This window comes from Clytia hemisphaerica, unplaced genomic scaffold, assembly GCF_902728285.1.
Source record: "Clytia hemisphaerica strain Z4C2 unplaced genomic scaffold, Clytia hemisphaerica genome assembly, whole genome shotgun sequence".
Taxonomy (NCBI): domain Eukaryota; kingdom Metazoa; phylum Cnidaria; class Hydrozoa; order Leptothecata; family Clytiidae; genus Clytia; species Clytia hemisphaerica.
In genome coordinates, this window is record NW_027104039.1 from 629,464 (window position 1) to 644,247 (window position 14,784).

General features: G+C 37.4%; 2 protein-coding genes across 2 annotated transcripts; both read right to left on the minus strand.

Annotated features, from left to right (window-relative positions):
- Nucleotides 1-9,502: 9,502 nt before the first annotated feature.
- Nucleotides 9,503-12,073, minus strand: LOC136811796 (gamma-glutamyl hydrolase A-like). Its single transcript, XM_067068424.1, has 2 exons — nt 11,211-12,073; nt 9,503-10,443 (listed from the first exon to the last, which is right to left on the minus strand). Exons 1-2 carry the CDS (start codon nt 11,926-11,928, stop codon nt 10,130-10,132), a joined length of 1,032 nt encoding a protein of 343 aa, XP_066924525.1. The 5' UTR covers nt 11,929-12,073; the 3' UTR covers nt 9,503-10,129.
- A 310-nt stretch (nt 12,074-12,383) lies between these two features.
- LOC136811799 (sorting and assembly machinery component 50 homolog) lies at nt 12,384-14,439 on the minus strand. The gene has a single exon (XM_067068426.1). The coding sequence runs from the start codon at nt 14,377-14,379 to the stop codon at nt 13,021-13,023; it is 1,359 nt and encodes a 452-aa protein (XP_066924527.1). The 5' UTR covers nt 14,380-14,439; the 3' UTR covers nt 12,384-13,020.
- Between the last annotated feature and the right edge of the window lie 345 nt (nt 14,440-14,784).

A 14,784-nucleotide genomic window follows, 5' to 3' on the forward strand; every position in this document is an offset into this window, starting at 1 on the left:
TGATCCCTGGTAGCTCTAAAGCTCTAAAACAGCATCTAATAACATGAAAACCAGAAAATGATTCTTTGATGGGAATCAAAACTATAAAGTGTACTTACAAACATCATCAATATGTCAGATCTAACAAAACTAATAACAGCACTGTCATCATTGATAATAAAACAAAGGATTTTCTGTCAAGAGTCTTGTAAACATTCCAACAACTTCCATCGAAATGATCTGTCAAAGCTGAGTCAACCATTTTTAACATGGTCTAAGGATTGAGCCAAGAACGCTCGCAGAATGCTCGTAGAATGCTCGCAGAACGCACGCCGAATCAATTGAACGCAATTGAACACAATCGAATAATTGCGATTCGATTGTCGAACGCATTCGAATCGCAATCGAATATTACCCAGGATTTGCCGCTCGATTGCTTTGATTACATTCGATTGTATTCGATTATGTTCGAGTACGTTTGATTGATTTAGATTTTATTCGCTTTCGTACGATACTTAATAAGCGCTCGGCAGCCCACGCTAAAAAGCTCTAACAGAGTGATCCAATTTAATTTAATCGCAATCAAACTCATCGAACATAATCGTAATTAAACCAATGGAACATAGTCAACTATTAATCGAACCAATCTAACCTTACTCGAACGCAATCGAACACAATAGAATATTACCCAGGAATCAGCCGTTCGATTGAGATTCGATTACGTTCAACAATCGAATCGCAATTATTCGATCGCGTTCGATTACGTTCGATTGGTTCGATTGCGATTTTTGTTCGAAGTTGTTTGATTGACACCGTCTGGCCACGTTGGCATGCCAATTCCAACATGATGACTCATCATAATGGTAGCCTAAGAAGTGAGGTCAAGGTCAAAGGTCAAATAAATTATGATGTCATGAATAAATTAGTATAAATAATTAGCTAGTGAAAATAAATTATGATGTCATGAATAAATTAAATTAAATTGAAAAATCTTTACTGAAATTGCATAAATTATAAAATTTTTGTTTTGTTTTGATTTTAAATTATTTTTTACAGATTCAAACATTAACTTAGTTAACAACGATCTCAATTGAACGGAAGCGACGATCGAACCAGTCGAACCAAATCGAACGCAATCGACCGATTGAAATTTGATTGTATGTCGAACGCAATCGAATCTCAATCGAATATTACCGCAATTTTCAGATTCAATTGATATTCGATTGCGTTCAATCAGTCGAGTACTGAGCGATCTTTTCAAGTCATCTCTATACAAAAAAGAAAAGCAAAAAGACCTATCGAATGAGAACACCATAATGTTCCACCGCAGAGTAACTTGTGTTTTGAATCTATCAAAGCAATTAAAACACTAGCAGCCCTTTCGATTGACTTCCAAATTTGCCATACTTACCAACTTTGCCAAATTCACAATTTCAATGTCAAAAGATCACAGCTTCATGGCAAATTTGTACATCGCTACGCCACCATTATGATTTCCGTTTTGTGATGCTTAGTCAGCAGTTTTCTGTCGGCGTTTGTAAAGCGAACGGTTTTTTAACCAATCAAAATTGCCGATCGCATTGTTTTGCTTTAGCATTGGAAGGTCTTCTATTTTTCAAAATCTTTGGCAAAAGTGGCAAAATTGGAGCGAAAAGAACACAGGTCTTGGGGGAACAGTGTTTTGTATGGAGACGTATGGAGGTAAGTTCCAAAAATGCCAAGAATGCCAGATTCACCACATCTTTTTTATTTGGCATTTATGGCACTCAAATTTTGCCAACTTTGCCAAATTTCTGTCAATCGAATGCAAAATAATTGGCAAACAGGGCAAAATTGGCATATTTTGAAGTCAATCGAATTGGCTGTAGAAATCTTCAAATCCGACGATATCCAAAAACTCGAGAACACGCAAGCAAATTGATTTTGCAACGGTATAAATTGAAACTTGAAAATGTTATTAACACTTAGTTAATTGGCATAATTAGTGAGATTAGATATAATTTGATCATTTTTCCGATTTCATTTTTAGGGCCTGTCTTCTTTGGAATCAAGATGAAGCAAGAAACGAAGACTTTTTATAAGAACAAAAAAACTCATCAAGCATTTGCTTTGCGTTTGTTTTTTTTACCAAAGCTGTGAAGATCACATGTCAGAAGAATAAGCGAGCAATTGAAGAACATAATAATCTGCACAACACTCTCGTATCACAGAACCCGGTGCGGACCTACAGCGGGAAATTTCTAGTGCAAAATATCTTAACGGGGAAGAAAAATTGGGGTTTTAAATGGTCGGGGAAAAATTGCGACGGCGTGTACTTTTGTTAACTCTTCGAAATTTTCATCTTCCCCCCAAATTTTTCAAGTTTATCTCCTTTGGAAAGTTCTATCGGCTATCTGAGCCCCTCAGAATGACTTAATTACTCAATATGGAGTTTTTCTCTCCCGAATTCATAAACCCCCAATTTCCCGGGACATTTACTAACACGCATAGACGTACATTTTCTATATTTCATATATAATAGAACACCCCTTTCTCAGTGACCCAGTGAAGTTTTAAAACCCACCGGGTCTTAATATAGGATCTACAAAGCTCACTAAGTGATAACCTTTAACTTCCTCTGGTAGGGAAAAATTGACTTTCAACTAATATTCAAGAATTCTTGAAAAAACTGAGATTGACCGGGGTAAGACGGTAAGACCATAAATAAGATCTTTGATTTGGGTTCTATGCAATTTCTTTCACCGGGTAATTCATCATTGAGTGGAGCTGACCGGGTCACTGATATAGGAGTGTAATAAAAGAATTTGTATATATAATCTCCGTGGATACAATCGGGTGCATAGTTCTTCGCGCTTCGATGGTGAACAAACGATTTTTCTGTCGTGTTTTAGTCAAGTTGACAATTAAGAGTCATGTCTACCCGAGAACGATCTCGATTATCGGTTCACCCAGTGGTCCCTATAAAAGGCAACGAATGAATAAAAAAAAATTGTCATGAAACTAATTTTGCGGTATATTCAGGGCTTCATTAGATTATTGAGCTTATCTTTAGATAGAAGTCAACGACCTTAAATAGGGGTGTATGACAAAATTATTTTACTAGAAGAAAAGATACATATTAAAATAGTATAAAATCCTTTGGTGAAATCTAGTGAAAAAGAGGCTGCTTCACAGCGAATTTTTTAAAATTCTCAATTCTCTAAAAAAAAGTACATGCGAAAATTAATCGACTTAGGGTAATAATAGCGGTATTCTTCTAAGTCGCGTCATTAAGACAAATGTGACGAGAAAGTAAAAAATCCCACTCGCACAAGACAGAGATGTAATGTGTATTCCGACAAGGACATAATGTGTATTTCCTTCGTTGTGAGACAGGGAGATAGGAAAGCAAAACATCATTCGCACACTCGCATGAGACAGGGATGTAATATGGTATATTTCCTTTGTTGTGACACAGGTGGGTGCGGGAGGCGGGAGAGCTAAAATACCACTCCGTGATGCAGGGATAATACGTACCTGATAAAATAATATTTCTTCCCACTATTTTACCGAGCTTTTTACGTTGCCTTAATATACATTAATGCTTCTGATGCTTGTGAGAAAGCATAAAAAAGCAAGCTTTTATCCAGTGGCGTGGTGACAGGGGGGCCAGGGGGGCCAGGCCCCCCAGTGGAGCTCTTTTGAGAAGGGGCGCCCAAAAATAAGGGACGCCAAGAAGAATTTTTCAGGCGCCCATATCGAAGATTGACAAATGAAAAAACAAAAACGGCGCCCCTCATCACCTCAAAAACTCAAAATTTTCTGGCTCGCTTCGCTCGCACACTCCCTTTTTTGTGTTCATAATGAGCGTATAGAGAGGGGCGCCAAAAACAAAAAATCTTTAAAAAGGGCGCCATATTTGCCTTGGCCACCCCAGAGAAATTTTTCCACCACGCCACTGCTTTTATCCCCTATTGATCGTGATATAAAGAGGGCCTTAGATAATATCCTTGAACTTAAGGATAACTAAAGTAACTCTCACAGGAATCTGCAAAGACGTCATCCTATTAGACGTAATAAAAAACTTACCATTGCTGAAAGAATAACTTTTCGTAATCACTTATAATATAATTGCTACTTTGCATCGTGTTTACGTCATATTTCTCATCTCTTCACTTTTTCTACCGTGTAGGAGTGCCAAACATGAGATTTCAATAAGGAAATTTGAAAAACTTCACCGCAGAAATATTTTCAATATTTTGCTCAATTTTTCGACTGCAAGTTGTGGGGTAGCAGAAATATATATATCAATGTGTTCCTTATAAGAGCCGCTAAATGAATATCGTATTTTTGTTTTCACCACGACGTGTTATTGGACGTTTTAAGTACTTTTTGTTTTAAGCCTTTGATCTTTCTTTTTTTTCTTTTGTTTAGCGTGGCGCTAAATGATGTGATTACTCATTTTTTTGTCGTTTAAAATATGACAGTGTGCTCGACTGTCAATTAGGATTCGACAATCGAATTTCAATCGGTCGATTGCGTTCGATTTGGTTAGACTGGTTCGATTGAGATCGTCTGGCCAGTTTCCAAGTTGCAAGTATAAGTAAAACAATAGACCTTTTCGCCTTTGCGTCCGCCATATTGAATTGTATGCAAAAATTATGGTTGCCGAATTGCCGTGGTGAAATTCCCTTAGAAAGTATGCAAAACACATGCAAAAAGAAAGTATTAAATAAAAACTTACATTCATAATTGGCATTATATTAAAGTGTAATCTTGTAGAAGAAAGATTAAATTTGCTTCTCTTGAAAACTAAAAACAATTATATTCACTCATCTCTTAGAACAAGCACTTCAAAAGACCATAACATTAGACAGAATCTCAAACTGAAAAATCACCCGCGAAGGTAAAAAACAATCCTTATTCGGCTGACGGCAAATTATTCTCCTGGGAATAGAGCCGCCAAAAATGATCAAATCAAAACATTGATAAAGTGTGACGTCATAATTACTGCTTTCAGTTTGCGTGTTTTGAAAGTTTGATGTGTGTACTCCGTCTTCGTGGAATTTCTTAATGGCATGAAAACAGAATATGCAATGTCTTTAAGAACAAATTCCTAAAAGGCTTATTGTTGTTCTGTAAATATTTCCTTTTGGATTAAGAAATTCCATCTTTTATTGTTCTAATGATTATAATATTTATTTATAAGATGCTTTGTTGTCTTTTTAATCTTTGTGTAAACTTGCATATGTTTTGCATACATTCCAACTAAATCCAACCACGGCATTTTCGTTCCTGTATTTTTGCATACAATTCAATATGGCGGACGCAAAGGCGAAAAGGTCTATGTTAATAGGCTCTACTATAGAAGATACTTAATGACTGCTCCCTTTCACCCCCTCTAGTAGATACTTTAAGACCGCTTCTAACAGTCTAAAGACAGCTTTTTTACCACACAGAAGACAGCAGAAGACACATCAATTCTACAGCAAGACAGCCAGAGACAGCAAGATAGTCCGCCATTTTTTCGTGGAATTAGTTCACAGTCGGGTCCAGCTATATAAAGATGAGCCCGACTGGCCGATTGACATTTTCCGTACCTTGATCGGGTGACGTCACTTCGTCTAGCTGAAAAGACGGCGGACCCCACCACAAAACCGTATGAGGGGGGGTTCGGCTCATAATGCCGGTCCGGACTAGTCGTCGTGGGTCGGGTCGCCGACTTTCGAAGGTTGTCGTGGGTCGGGGCGGCGCCCTTCGAAAGTCGTCGTGGGTCGGAGCGGCGCCCTTCGAGAGTCGTCGTCCGACCAGGAAGTCGTTGGGAGGGACATCGTGGGAGCCTCTCTTTCATTTTATTCGTCCTCAATTTAATCTAACTAATTAATCTGGTCTTCAAAATATTATTACTATTTAAAATATTGGTCCGATTACACGATATTTTGTCGGTCACAAAAGTTTCTTTGTTTGGTTTTGTTCGGTTAAAATTCACAAGACATCGTAAAGAGCTTATTGGGGAATAAAGTAAAGTACAAAGTATAACGCAGTACGACTCTCGAAGGATGGCGGATCAACGACGACTCTCGAAGGACGGCGGACCGACAACGACTCTCGAAGGATGGCGGACCAACGACGACTCTCGAGGGACGGCGGACCAACGACCACTCTCGAAGGACGGCGGACCGACGACCACTCTCGAAGGATGGCGGACCGACGACCACTCTCGAAAGACGGCGGGCCAACGACGACTCTCGAAGGACGGCGGGCCAATTCGGACCAATATTTTAAATAGTAATAATATTTTGAAGACCAGATTAATTAGTTAGATTAAATTGAGGACGAATAAAATGAAAGAGAGGCTCCCACGATGTCCCTCCCAACGACTTCCTGGTCGGACGACGACTCTCGAAGGGCGCCGCTCCGACCCACGACGACTTTCGAAGGGCGCCGCCCCGACCCACGACAACCTTCGAAAGTCGGCGACCCGACCCACGACGACTAGTCCGGACAGGCATTATGAGCCGAACCCCCCCTCATAATACCGTGGGGAGAATGGGGGGGGGGCACTCGATTTTTAAAATGACCGTACGTTCGGCCAAAAATTAGGTCTCTAAAATCGGACCCTTACAGCGCAGGAAAGATTTTGCTGAAAATCGACCCTTTTAATGCAATTTTTCGAAATTTTTTGTCCTTTTCACTTTCAGTACAAAATTTGTTCAAATTTTTCAAATTTACCTTAAGGGAAGAAATTTTCGCGGAATTTAATTTCGCGAATCAGAGTTTCAAAATGGCAAATTTCGAGGAATTTAATTTCGCGAATGAGCCGATTTCAAAAGTTTCAAGGAATTTAATTTCGCGATTGATGAGAAATTTCAAAAAAAAATTTTTTACAGAGAAAATGTTTTTCATATTTTTCATCGATTTCAAGACATATTTCAGTCACATTAACAAACTTTAAGAACAAAATAATAACATCAAATATGAATGTTTCTATGATAAGTCATGATTAAACTTCATCGCCGTCTCCAAAAAATCGAATTTCGCGGATTTTAATTTCACGATTTAGCCATTTTGGTGTGTTTCGCGGAATTTAATTTCACGAATTACGCCCAAATTTGCGAAATTAAATTCCGCGAAAATTTCTTCTGCAAAAATTTCTTTTCGCGAAAATTTCTTCCCTTAAGGTACCTCAAAATTTGGTATTTCAACAAATAATAAATCAACAACCCTTACAGTGCACTTTCCAAAGTCCACAAAACCTACCCTTAAGGGCCGCACGCACGCACGTCCGGTAGGTCACTTACCTGGAGTGCCCCCCCCCCGGGGGAGAATAGGGCTATTGTTACCATGATTGGGTATTAGACACCACCACCCAGTGCACTCTTTATTGCTTAGAACTTTTCAACAATCAACGTCATTATTTCTTAGTCAATTACACTCAATTAAATATGGGCTATGAAAAAAATTTTCTCTGCGTACATACATTTTCCTTTGACCCCTCCCCTCCCCTGTACGCAAGCATACGCTTTTGACTTTGAAAAGACCCCCCCCACCTTAGTGCGTCCGTACTATGTGCTATGTGGCCCCTATATGAATTTAATATGCATAAGCAAAGGAGCTAGTTTTCCAGTGATATCCGCCGGCCATATAGCTTGAAAAATTGGAGAATTTCTCAAGATTTTAAAACGGCAAAGGCCTTACGACCTCAGGCTTAGGAAGCTAATGACCCCCCTTTTAAATCGTAAAACCCAGATGAAACAAAGAGGAAAGGTTATCTGATATTCCGATGGCGGATTGGTGACCGCCCACGCTAAAGCTCTATAAAAGAGCAGGCTTCGCCCATCGGAGAGCAATGATATAATAGTAATTTTCAAAAAATTGCTAAATTGATTCCTAGAGGAGCTCATAAGAAAGAATTTGACTCTAGTTGAAAAGTAATACTTACTTGGTATAGGGAGCGGTCATTAAGTATAGCACATACCTGGGTGGAAGATATTTTTTTAGGGGGACTTTCAATTACTCTCGGGTACCTAATTTTTTCCTGCCCAAAAAAAATTCTTGAAAAGAAAATGTGTGTGGATTTGTGTGTTAAAAATGTTTCATTTGAGTTGATTTTATTTTGAGAGTTTGTTGTTGCTTAATAAATTGTTTTCTCGCTACGCAAGTTTCTGCGTAGCTAGGCCCGGTATCTATAAGGCTGGAGCACCGGATTCTTCCAGTCGTTTATACAAACTAAATCCCGTATCATTATTTGTGTTTATTATTAGTATTACATGCATTATAAACGACTCCAGTCTACCCCCCCCCCCCCCCCCGCTAATCAATTTTCCACCCAGGACATTCTTATTCCAACCCCCTCGCTTGTTGATTTTTGGGAAAATGTTTTTGAAAGTTCCCTCTTTTGTCCTAATTCTGCTGTATTAGCCTCCTTTTCAAAAATTTTCCACCCAGGACATTTTTATTCCATCCCCACCCCCCCCCCCCCGCTTATTAAGTTTTGAGATTTTTTCCAACCCCCCCCCCCGCTTATTCCAAACCCCCCAGCTATTAGGTACCCGAGAGTATATACCCTGATAAAAATTCGCACAAAATTTTCTTACCCTGACAAAAAGAGAGGTAAAACTTTTATACCCTACCAACGAGGTTTATGAGTACATGAAATACCGACGCAAAAGTGGTGTCTACAAGAGCAAAATTGTTGTAACCAAAAAATTCCACATCATCTGTCTCGTTCCATGAAAAGTGAGTTAATATTTTCAAAATTTCCCTTTATTAAAAATTAGTGCAATTCCATGAAAGAGTATAAATATATTCTGTGGGAAATGTAAAACAAAAACAACAAGGTTTTTTAAACGATCTGAAAACGTCTTTCCAACTCGTCGTATTTCGACGAGATATTGGCTGTCAAAAGATTTCATACCCTTTCCAAACTTACAATCTTTTTTCCATACCCTACCCAAATATCTTCCACCCTACCATGTGCCATACTTAATGACCGCTCCCTAATGGTTTCAAAACGAGTCCTTGCACTCAAAACACAGATCTGTAAAGCCCGAAGGGCTTTATCGAAAAGTGAAGCAAGTTTTGGTAGGATTTCCTACCAAAGAAATCACGTGACAACAAGCAATTTCACAGGTTTTAGAATGCGAAATAGCGTTTGCCGCCTACTTTTTGTGATCTCGCGCTCCAAAAACAATTAAAATGCTTGATCCTATCCATCGGCACACAATTTAATAAGTCAAACTTTTGCTTCACTTTTTTTGCTGGAGAAACCTTAAAGTTGCCTATTACAGATCTGTGACTCAAAACGATTTATTAAAAGGGCTATTAATTGATGGTTCACTACTCTCATATAAAAGAAAAGATTGAAAATAACACCACAAAACAACATTTCAAGTACAGTAACCAAAATGACAAATAAGTCTTGCTTGACAGAAACAGGCAAGCAAATAATTAAGCATTGCATCATCGCGTCTGAGAAAAGGAATTACAAAATTGCATGTCCATACCATGTTCCGTTTTCTTTTCACGTGGTGTTTATATCGTGTTCATGTAGTGAGTTACATCACATTAACAATACAAATTATAAAACAATGTTTACCACAATGTCAAAGTTCAGTAAAATAATACTATTTGAGTCCTAATAAGATAACAAATAATTTTTTGATTTACAAGTGTCTAGAATTCTCCTCCACAAGTACACGTTAAAATTAATACATTTAAGGTTATCTAACGAATAAAGAAATTCCATGATGAAATTGGCAAAAAAAATTAAGAATATGCTGAAAATACCATCATCATGGGATTTGACAACTGGAACTAAGAATTTTTAGAGCATTATACCTGCAAATTGCCAATTTTTTCCCATCATAGCTAGAAAGTTTCACAAAAATGCCAAAGTTTCGCGTGAGGTATCTTGGTTGGTTATGAGTCCTAACCTAAGAATACCCTAAGAATATTTCAGGATGACCAAAAAGTTGAGAATATCAATGATGAAATAGAAAAACACCATTCTTATAAAAAAAGTATGCTTACAGAAAAAAAATAACCAGGATCACCTAATATAAACAAAAAATGTCCGTTGAAAAGTTAAACTACAGTACCATAAAAGTTAAAATACAGTACCATAAATCTTATGAATGTTTATCATAAATAGTCTGAGATGCATAAAAAATTATAAAGCATTCCCTTTAGCTTTGATTCTGTTATTGATGGTTTGATTTTTAAATGTGTAAACTTGCTCGAAAAGACTTGAACCTCCTGAATATACTGGAGAATATCGAAACATCAAATGATCTTCAAGGTGTTTCAACCGTCGCACTGGCATATTTTCGATGTAACTTTTACGAGCTTCATTGACAAAGAAATTAGCGAAATATTGAGCAGCTAGTATAGCATCTGGGGAATGGTTGATTTTCTCGTTTCTCGTCCATTCATATATGTTCTTTTCGGGGTGGAATTGAGTGCCGTAAAAAGGATACTTTCTACCTGAAAAGAGATCAAATTTTAAATATATTATAAGCTTCTCCAAACAAAAAACCATAACATTTAAAGTTGAGGGGGTCAATTTTCTATATCTGAAGGGAATGGTTTGTTTGTGATGAGGTCGGATTCCACGGTAATATACAAACATCCTGTTTATAAAAATCCGAAATTCCAGTTGTTTTTTAGCTTGAAATCAATAGAGGTGGACTCTCTATGAAGTAAAAAAAAGATTCCTTAAAGGGGGGTTTGGAGGGGTACGAAATACCGTTTTCCTGTCATAATTTTCACTGAGTCCCGGAATCCCAAAAAATGAAGAAGAAAAAACCCTATCACACCGGTTTGTAGAGGTTAAAATTATAGATTTATAAAGCCCGAGAGGGGCTACATGTCGTGCTTTGGCTGAAAAGTGTGCCGTGGTTAGGTAGGAAATCTTTCCTAGGTCACGTGACATTACAATAAAATTTCAGCGGTTGACCAATCAGAAGCTTTGCGGGTTTTCGAAAACAATAGCAACAATATTTTTTGCAATAGTCAATTTTTTTTCCTGCGATAGCTTAAACCAAATCTTAATGCAACTCAAAACTTTTTTTACAAGTACACGTTTTTTTATAAGAACAAACTATATATAGGAATATAAGGCTTCGATGGCTAAAATGTTAAGAACATTCTAAGGCTTCAAAAATTTTGGATGCTCTTATAATAAAACGTGTACTTGATTTTCTTTGTTTTGATAGTTAAAAGAAAGGTATAACGTAGAAAAAGAATAATACCTTCAATCACAGACACAAATTCTTTCCCCTTTTTATCCAAATTGGATGCTAACACTTTAAACATTTTTCGAATCCGTGAATTCTTCTCATAGACATCAGGGTTAATGCCAGCCTGGTGCATGTGAAGGGACAATTTCTTGAACATCATTTTCCTCATCAATCCCATATCAATCGTGTGAAACAAACGACTGTCAAACGCTTCTTTGGTAAAATCAATTTCCAAAAGTAAATTCTCAGAATCGTATTCAGATAATATTTCATTAGGGCTTAACCCACTTCCTAAAACATTCAATACTTCAAATCCAAGACACGTACCCCAGAGAGGGAAAGGTCGCTTTTCAAAATCATTAATACGTATGGCTTCATTGAAAATCCATCTTGCAGCTCTGGCGTAATTCGAATCATTTAATGGTGCAGCTCCTCCAGGGAACAGGACACCGTTGATTGATCGAACCAATTTCAAAACTTTCTTTTTAGAGTAAGTAGAGAGAATGGGTATAACTTGTGCACCGGCGCCTTCGATCCATTTCACATAAGAAGCAGCAATATAAGTGGAATCGTGGGTTACGTACGGTGTGAACTCTTCCGTGATTTTTTGCGATAAGATGCCGATGATCGGTCGATCATCATGAAGAATCTCATCGTTGGTAGCATCCTCACTGGCTTTGACCAAATGTTTCTGTACACTGAAAGACAAAAGGAAAACAAACAGCAGCATGTTGATGATTTTATAACATACAAAATATTGCAAATTGTTTTTCTCTTTAGCACAAATCTTTTGATTGTTGTATAAAAGATTTTTTAGAATTAAACATCCATTGTTCGTAAGTTTAGTGTAGTTTGTTTTTGTTTGGTTGAGTTGTTTATGCAACTATGTGCTGAATGTGAGATAAGAGGAAATATTGTTGAGTAGATGCTAAAATGATAAGGAACATACTATGCAATGGTTTAACTTGCAAGAGGAGAGGGTTTACTTTAACCAATTCAACACAGTTGCTAGAAAGACTCAAAACTTTTGAATTGGAATCTAATTTGATACAAAATGCACATGAAAAATACTTTCGAATGTTTTGTTCGATAAAGCAGCCTATGGTAAATTTGATCGAAAAAATATCGTTAAATACGCAAGAAGGAAAAAAGGCTGGATATAAATATTTTAAAGCAAGACAGTGATTCTAGAGAAAGGACAAAATGCCTATGATTTATTTCTAGTTGTTTCAAAAAAATATAATAAATTGTCAAAATAATTCTAAAAATTACTTGCATACAGTACTCACTCTAAGAAAAAAACAAGAACTATAAAAAAGAACAAAAAATAGTTTCTAATCTAAGAGGCATTAAAATTCAAAGTCTAGACCCATCCTAATCAGAAGAACGGAGCACGAGTTTTATAATTTCTGAGATCACTATAAGGGAAGTTTAAATTCAAAATATACTCGCACGAAAAAGACCTAACTTCATTTCAACGTATTCAAGAGACAAAGTTGAAGTAAATGCAAGTAAATGAACTTTTCTATCATTAAAGACTTCGTTAGCATCGACATTGGGCTTGATACACTAAACAAAAAAAACAACAAACGCTAAGTTTGAGCACTATATCGACAAGTTTGACTTGTTGTTGAGAAAAATAAAATAGCTAGAATGGTCAAAACGATGACGATTGTAAAGGTGCAATCTATTATGTATTCTCTTTTTCCAGAATCTTGAACATAGATTCTAACCTACTCCGATTTGGGTGTAATCCATCAGAGAAAAAGCGCTAAAATGGTCAAAATGGTCAAAATGACGAGTGATAATTTCTGGGAAATCATTAAAGGAAATTCAAACCAACTCCAACTTGGAATCCTTCAGATATCTGATCACCAGGTCTGCCATTCTTAGGTAAGCAATAATTGATCTCTAGACGAGCCATTCCACCTAACATAAACATTATACCAAGTCCATAAGACCATCTAGGGTTCATCACAAAGTCTTTAGCATTCATTTGATTCATATTGGTAAGATTACCAGCATTCAAAAAATAATGCATTCGGAATAATGATCCGAAAGAGTCTTTACCTGAGTTCAAAAACGGAAGTGGCGTATAGACATGTAGGCCAGACATCCAGAATAAGTCACCACCGAGTGCTGCCGAATTAATTCCATCTACTTCGGCTTGATATCCGATTCCTTTGAATTTGTATCCTCGAATAGAAGAAGGACCACCGATGAAAAAGCGGTCATTGATCATAAGCGGTTTATCGTCAAGCGATTGAGTAACGCCAGCTTGGAAGGAGCCCGCCAACACAACTCGGTCGAAGATTTCTTTATTGAGTTGCAACTCGACATTACTTTTCCATGCCCGTACATTTCCGATAAAGTCACTGACTTCGATTGAATGTTTAAACAAATGTCCGTGTGAAGGTAACACCCAATCGTCACGTCCATCGCTGACAAACGAATGCTTCAGTGTTGATTTGAGAGAATGGCCTGAAAACTCGCGCACTTCGAATGGAGCTGACGGCAAAACGCTGTTTTCACGCCAATTGAAGTCCCATCCAAGAGTATGAAGACCAATAGAGCTTGGGATAGTGAAATCCAGACCAAGACCTTTGGTCGTATCTTTGTAAAAAGATTGACTCAAATCAGAAATAGATTTCAATACTTTAAAAGACAATCTCCTGTCTGGATCATAGCCGATTGGTTTACCCATTGAGAATTCATACGAAGTGGTCTGTGCAGTCCCGTAAGAGATATTCGCTTTGACCAATTCACCAGTTCCTTTGAGGTTACTAACAGCTCCGGTCACCACCATATTACCTTCATTATTACCAACAGTAGTACCAACGGAGGCTTGAAAACTTCGTGATTCTTTGACAAGATAAAAAACATCAAACTCATGTTGGTCACTATACTCATCCGCCACATCAATGAAAACATCAATATTCGAAAAAACTCTCAATCGTTCCAATTTCAGCTTACATAAATGAGCTTTGGTGATCACATCTTCAAAGGTATTTGCTTTAAACAGGTCCTCTAAAGTTGTAGTGACTAATTCATTGCGAGATTTCTTAAGACCATCAATATGGATATTTTTCACTTTGCAAGGGCCAGACAGGTCCAATAGATCCTCTCCATCATCAATATCTTGTTTGATTGGCACACTGTCTTTACCACTAGAGTTGCCCATTATGTGTTTGACGGTTTGTTATTTCAGTTTTGGTGTCATCTAGAAAAGAAAATGGTGTGATGGTATCATGTTTTAACACATATCAGGCGGATTATTCCAATAAACATAAAGAGATGCCATCAAGAACAATTTTATGATCTTTGATATGACCTGGCTGGGAGGTCTTTCTTATGACCAAACCCAAAACAGTGTGCTAGAAATAAGTTACCCTCTTTGACATTTTTAAAATTGAACACAACTTTTGAAACAATGAAGTAAAATTAAAAAGTAATACAGGGGGTTGGTATTAAGTTGTGTGTGGGGGCCATTGCCAGGTGGTGGTCGGATAAGGCAAGTAAAAAACAACTTAGTACATGATACTAAGTTGAAAAGCTTTCTCTTCAACTCATTTTCTTGCATTTTTTA